Source organism: Rosa rugosa, chromosome 5 (assembly GCF_958449725.1).
Source record: "Rosa rugosa chromosome 5, drRosRugo1.1, whole genome shotgun sequence".
NCBI classification, from domain to species: domain Eukaryota; kingdom Viridiplantae; phylum Streptophyta; class Magnoliopsida; order Rosales; family Rosaceae; genus Rosa; species Rosa rugosa.
In genome coordinates, this window is record NC_084824.1 from 15,742,745 (window position 1) to 15,749,280 (window position 6,536).

Genomic DNA, 6,536 nt, shown 5'->3' on the forward strand with positions numbered 1-6,536 from the left:
TGCAAGGATATAGCAGTTTAGGTTTGATTCTAACATTACTACTCAACGAGAAAGTCCTCAGCTAATGAAAGTTGGTGACTTGCACTCCAACTGCTAGCTCTCTCTCTTCTAGCCCTTCTTTAGTTCCCCCAAACCTTACCAATTGTAATCAAACAGCAAAGCCATCAATCAATTTTCTCGGCCATTTTCCAAGTAAATTCACCAACTTCTTACATTTTCCCATCCTCAAAGGTACTTTTTATGTCTGTTCAAGGTGACTTTCAATTCATGTAGATGAGAACTTTTCCATCTTTACCATGCAGCCCATGCTTAATTAGTCAAAGTGCGTATGAGTCACATAGTTTAACAAAGATGGTTAATTCATTCTTCATTTGTTGAAGAAAAGTAGTATTGTATTTAGCAACTCCCATTATATATTGGTATGGTTGGCATAATTAAGGCTACTCTGCTATACATTTTGCTCCAAGGTGTAGCCATTTTCTCTTCCATATCAGTCATGGCATTAACAAAAACCCAACTCTTAGTTTTAGCTGCAGCTTTGATCTACATCTCTCTTTCCTGCTGCAAAATGGGTATGTAACAGAGAAACATTTATTCCCTGCCTCTTTTCTTTTCAAAAAAATATTAAAACGTAAAATTATGTATTGGTTTAACAGGTTCCGCAGATGAAGATGGGCCTGAAACAGGTAATGTACCACAAACAGGTGGTGCTGGGGAATTCGATCCGGCTCAAATTGTTGCCAAAGCCTTGCTGTGTTTCAATAACAACTATGTAAGTAAAACCCCGATTTGTTTGAGGATGTGAGCATAGAGAACTATTTCTATTATATGATCATCATCACAACTTTTTAGTTTTTCATTGAGAATGCTAGAATATTGTCAATTCCTATGTGTTGAAAAAGAACAATTAATCTACAATATAGCTTGATGTATTTATTAGACCAACAAATCTTATTAGAATTACGTGATTAAGTTAGGCAATATCTGCCATGGTTTAGGGTAGTGGGATCACGATGGCATGGTCAGTTGATGGGATTTTTCTTTGGTATATGATCTCCATTTGGGCAAATTCTCAGGTATACAGCAGCTGCGAACAGTCTTTTAGATTGAATGAGAGTGGAGATCTGAATGTTCCAAAAGACAAAACCGACGAGTTCTGCAATGGTGCTTGCCTCACAGAGACACACCTTGTGCTCAACTGTGTTGATCACATTTTGGTCAACTTCCTCTTCTACAACAAGGCCACTATAAGAGATGTTAGAGATACTGTTCAGGCCGGATGTGGATCTGGCCCCGAAAGAGGCAACTTCAACGTGGAGGAGCATATGGCTGAGACGAGCAAGGCACGCAAGCCTGCAACTTACCAGATTCTTGTTGGGCTTGTTTTGATGGTTTTGGGAAATGGATTACTGTTCTGATATGTAAAAGGACTTAGTTCCCTATAATATTGATTACTGTAATGCTGTATAATGACAATTACCATACGCATTAAGGCTATCTTAATGCAAGATTTATGAAAATAATGTGTACTTTATTATCACTATGGACGAATAGATATGCTATTAAGATTTTAAGTGTGTGTGTCTGTGTGTGTATACAGAGAGGATCAAAAGCGGACGTTCGCAGTGCTGCAAAAGTGCAGACGTCCATGCTTCTGACGCGATTAGGCGCCAATGGCGGCACTATTCTTGCCGGACAGAGACCAGACGTCGATCTTGAGCTTCTTCTTATCGGTGGACTCGCCGGCTACCAGCTGTTTGCAGTCCACCTTGATCTGGTTTAAAGTTTCAGGTGAGGTCGCTGCCCAGAACCTTCGACCTCGATCTCCTTGGCCTTCATCTTTATGGTGACGCCGTCCAGGATGCCCATGGTCTCCGTCCGGCAAGAGCCGCGCCGCCTGATCGTTGAGAAAGCATGGACATCCGCACTTTTGCTGCAGTGCAGACGTCCACCTCAGAACGGGCTTGTATATATATATATTTTATCCAGAGCGAAGCTTCGCTTTGAAATTAAAGTGCGCATTTAGAGTTTATGGTCACTTTTCCGTCACATATCCACATCTCGACCGTTCAATTTTTAGGTACTAATGTATAGATCATTTCTGTAAATTTTGAGCCAAATTGATGATATTTAAGGTATCTAACTCGCTTAAACCAATGGACGAACTGAATTTGTCTAACCTGAACCGTACTAGCTTTAAGGCAGTTATCAATGCCTTAACGATATATATATAGACAAATTTCAGTTTACCACCCTGTACTTTACACTCAACATCATGTTAGTCCCTCTCGTTTCAATTTCATCAGCAACACTCCTGTACTCTCAATTTCAATTAACCGTGTCTAATCTATACTATTATTAAGAGAAGAGGCTTTGTTAGCCAAAGTTAGGGTGAAAAGACAATAAAATCCTTAGACCTTATATTAATTTTAGATAATTTTTAATAATTGAGTGGTAGTATGGTAAATAGCAAAATTAAAAATTATGTAAAAAATAAAATAAATAATTTTCAGATAGTTAACTACCTGTATCTGCAATAACCACCATAATTTCATATAACTTCCCTTTTTTTTCTTTCAAATAACTTCTATTTTTTTCTCAATATAATAATTATAAAAATTTTACACATGCAGAGCATGTGAGCAGAAAATTAGTTTTTGTTGAGCCGTCCATATTAGCCATTAAGTGATGATGTGGCAATGACCAGTTAGTCAAGTAGGCCCATTTGAAGGGCTAAATTCGACATTTCAGTCAATTTTCCACCCAAACCTTTTTTTTTCATCTAAATATTACAAATATAAAAATCTGGGAAATTAAAAATAGGGCTAACTACTGTTTAGTCCCTAAAGTATGCATTCGTCCTCGTTTCAGTCCCTGCCTTTCTAATTTAATCCCAAAAGTCCCTGAACTCACAATTTTCAATCCAACCGGTCCATTCCCTCCATTTCCTCCGGTTGCTCGATGACGTGTCAGTTATGTACTTGCCAGCTCAGCGCCACGTAAGACACCGATTGTGTAAAGTGACCAAAATGCCCATTTCCTCCCTCTTTAATTTTTTTTTTAATTCTTCCGTTTCTTCTTTCTACATAGATCTTCTATCTAGGCCGGAGCTCAACCCCATCACCACCACTGATCTCAGTCTTTCAATCACAAACCCACTGATCTCACCATTGAATGAAAATCTGTCCAAGTTCATGTCCAACCCCATCACCACCACTGATCTCAGTCTTCAGAATTCCGCTGATTGAATTTCTCAAGTCAATTAGGAAGGACACGACTAAGCAGATCTCCCAATACGACGTCGCTGCGATTATCACGGACCATGTCAACCACCGCAAGCTTCTCCATCCGACCAAGAGGAAGAGGATCGTCTGCGACTAAGGGCTCCATTCTGTGTTCGAGAGGAAAACCATTGCTCCAATCAAGATCTATGATTTGCTCCAGCTGCATTTAGCTGATAATCTCGAGGATGATTTCAAATCGAAATTTTTGATGATTTGTCCGATGAGTCCAACGACGACGTTTTGGACGAGGACGACGGAGATAGGCGGCGGCTGTAGAGGAAGAAGCAGAAGAGGAGAGCTCAATTGTTTGGGGACAAAGTCATGGGGAGCTTTGTGAGGACGAAATCGGACCCCAATGACTATTTGTAGAAGAATTCTCACCAGCTAATGCAGGTGAAGGCGATTCTGAAGAAGCCGAATTCGGAATCGTGTGTTGGAGGTGGAGTTCTTCTTCAGTTGGTGGAGAGAAGCCTCTCTCTTTTCTCTTGGAACTGTGCTTGAAGGAACCCATCTAGGCTGCCATTCTTGAATCTTGAAGTGCTATGTATCTCTCTTGTTTTCATGAGATGTGGAGTCTTTGGTTTGGATCTAAAGCACAAGGTAAGTGCTTGTGATTAAAGGAACTGGATTTTCTTGTCTGGTTTTGTTGGGAAGCAAATTACTGCGGGACAATGGTGTGGGATATGAATATGAGTATGAGTTTATGGGTTTTACTGAGTTGGTTTGTGGAAATGGTGTGGTTCAGGATTCTAATCTTCAAATTTTCAATTCCAATCAAGAAACATCTTCAATTTTGGGCCTAGCTCTTCTAGACTCTTGCTTCGAGTCATGAGAGCTCCGCTCGCCCCCCTCCACATTAGCATCTCCGACCCTCAGCCTCACCTCAGCAAGGACACTCCCATCGTGAGTTTTTACAGCTCCTCTGGTTTTCTTCTTCTTGTTTTTTTTTTTTTTGGTTTTTTGTGTTGGTTGGGTTTGATTAGCTTTTATACCTATTCTTGGTTGGTTCACAGAAGGCTCTACAACTTAATCATGAGAAGCCTAGCCTCACAAGCCTTTATAGTGTGACTTTAGTCCCTCCAATGATTCAAGGCCTACCTTCAATTCTTAAGCATTCTGTTCGTAATGAAGCTGGAACTAAATGTAATGGAAAAGTATACCTAAATCCGCTTTCTTCTTGTCCAAATGTTATTAAAGAGGAAACAGAAGCTCGAATACCATCAATTGCTTCGAGCAAAACTAGAAAGAAGAATCTGCCTGGTTTGATTTTCTCCCAATATTGAATTTTTGTTGTTGTTTTCATAAGAAGACGAAGATGAAGACACACATGCGACTCCAAATTCAACATTAAGAGTTACAGTCTGAGAGAAGAGATGAGATGTTGCAGTTTAAGAGCACCCATAACCGGCGAAGTGGGTCAGAACTGTTCACTCTCTGCTCCTCATCATCATCATCTTCTTCTTCTTCTCTCCGAACCCTCATCTCTCACTATAATCCCTCAACGAATCAAAATCTCCGATTCAAACCTCCATCAAACTCTAAGCCCATATATGTAGAAAGCTCTAAGCGACATCGTGAGCACACTGGACATGGTGGAACCGAGTCGCTCTACGCTCTGGGACTACATCTCGCCGTTGGTCAACACTTGACTAAACGACGTCGTCGCGGACATGAACGACCTAAGCTGGCAGGAGTGCTGCATCACCACCATCAAAATGCTGAGCTCGTGTCGACTAAACGACGCTGTCTAATGCTTGAAGAATAACCAATCGCCTCCCACGGCAGCGACATTTCCGGTGCTACATTTCAGGAAAGGGCTAAGCGGGTGCAGAAATTGGTGCAGAGGAAGAAGAGCCGGACTCAATAGAGCGCTGATCTGGTGGCGAAGAGGCAGAGGAAGAGATCGGCGAGTGACGATGGCCCCGCCGTTACTCTTGCTTTGGACACTGTTAGCATTGAAGCCACCCTCAAGTGCAAGATGTACAAGTTATAGAATAGGGATTTAAGTAAGGATGTCGAACCCACGAGGATTGGTAAATCCTTTCCTAGCTAGGGAAAACCTAAGGAAAAACTAGAAGAATATGCAAATGTACAATCACAAACAAAGGCTCACAAGTGAACCAAAGTTCATGGTGAGTATGTGCAAGATGGTGTGTAGAGATTTGATTTTGATTTTGAGATTGGTTTCTATTCAAATTGAAACAATGAAAGCAAGTAATATAAACTAAGCTAAACTAAACAAGTTGTTATCAAGTGGATGGGAGTTAGGGTATCGGGTTTCACATTTTGCCTCCCTTGCAAGCATTAAAGCAATTGAATATGAATGATGCAAAGCTAATTGTCCAACTACCCTCTTAGCATCCGGATAGGACTACTAAGGCTTAAACTCTTTTCATTTTATTAACTCTAACCGGATAAGTCTAGAGCTAACTACCTAGAGACAAATTCAATTACCGGATAGGTCTCAATCCCTTGCCCCTAAATGCATAAAGCTTAGAGTTTAGGTAACCAAGCAAGCAAACCAATCCTATCTCTAGGTGATTTTAGCTCACTACCCTCACATGCACACATGGTGTGCTTTCATGCTCCCTTTTTGCCTAAAGGTAATCAATCTCTAGGAAAAACTTCATGTCATGGCAAACACATAACTCAAATTGATTAGGTCTAAGTAATGCATTCAACTATTGACTTAGCATGTGAGAATGACAACATGAATTTGCATCAATTTATAAACAAAAGCATCAATACAAGCAAGTTTGGCTAGGGCTTTCAACCCTAGCCCCAACTAGTTCACTACTCACACATAGCTAGATACACAAGTTTCAACATTCTATTAAACATCAAATACATAAAGAGATAGAGAGTAAAGGGTGACTATTGATGATGCCGGAAGAGGTGGTGGAGATGGGTCTCCAAGAACATGATGTGGTGGTAGTCACCTCCTTATTCTTGCTCCAAGCTCTTGATATTGGTGAGAATAGTGAAATTTGGGATCTCTAAGGTGAGTTGTGGTGTTGAGTGGTGGAGGAAATGGAGAGGGTAGTGGTGGAAATGGTGGTTTTAGTGGTGGAGATGGTGGTTTTAGTGGTGGAAATGGTGGTGTCTTCTCTAGAGAGAAAAATGGATCTTGGAATAGGATGAAGATGGTTGAATGGAGTCAAGAATGCTGAATAATTGGTCTTTGGCTCGCCGGAAAAGTCTCCGGAAAAGTTCGCCAGAAAAGTCGATTTGCAATTTTCTTCCAATCTCCGT

General features: G+C 40.7%; 1 protein-coding gene across 1 annotated transcript; it reads left to right on the forward strand.

The window, feature by feature from the left end:
• The first annotated feature begins 366 nt into the window (after positions 1 to 366).
• On the forward strand, positions 367 to 1,559 carry LOC133712023 (uncharacterized). The gene is made up of 3 exons (XM_062138099.1): positions 367 to 572; positions 657 to 772; positions 1,077 to 1,559. Exons 1-3 carry the CDS (start codon positions 422 to 424, stop codon positions 1,416 to 1,418), a joined length of 609 nt encoding a protein of 202 aa, XP_061994083.1. The 5' UTR covers positions 367 to 421; the 3' UTR covers positions 1,419 to 1,559.
• Positions 1,560 to 6,536: the final 4,977 nt, after the last annotated feature.

What these genes read in the sequence shown, in the direction of transcription:
- LOC133712023 (XM_062138099.1), top strand. Translation starts at nt 422, where the DNA reads ATGGTTGGCATAATTAAGGCTACTCTGCTATACATTTTGCTCCAAGGT. An exon ending in TCTTTCCTGCTGCAAAATGG is followed by an intron (nt 573 to 656) that starts GTATGTAACAGA and finishes TTGGTTTAACAG; the next exon opens with GTTCCGCAGATGAAGATGGG. An exon ending in TGTGTTTCAATAACAACTAT is followed by an intron (nt 773 to 1,076) that starts GTAAGTAAAACC and finishes GCAAATTCTCAG; the next exon opens with GTATACAGCAGCTGCGAACA.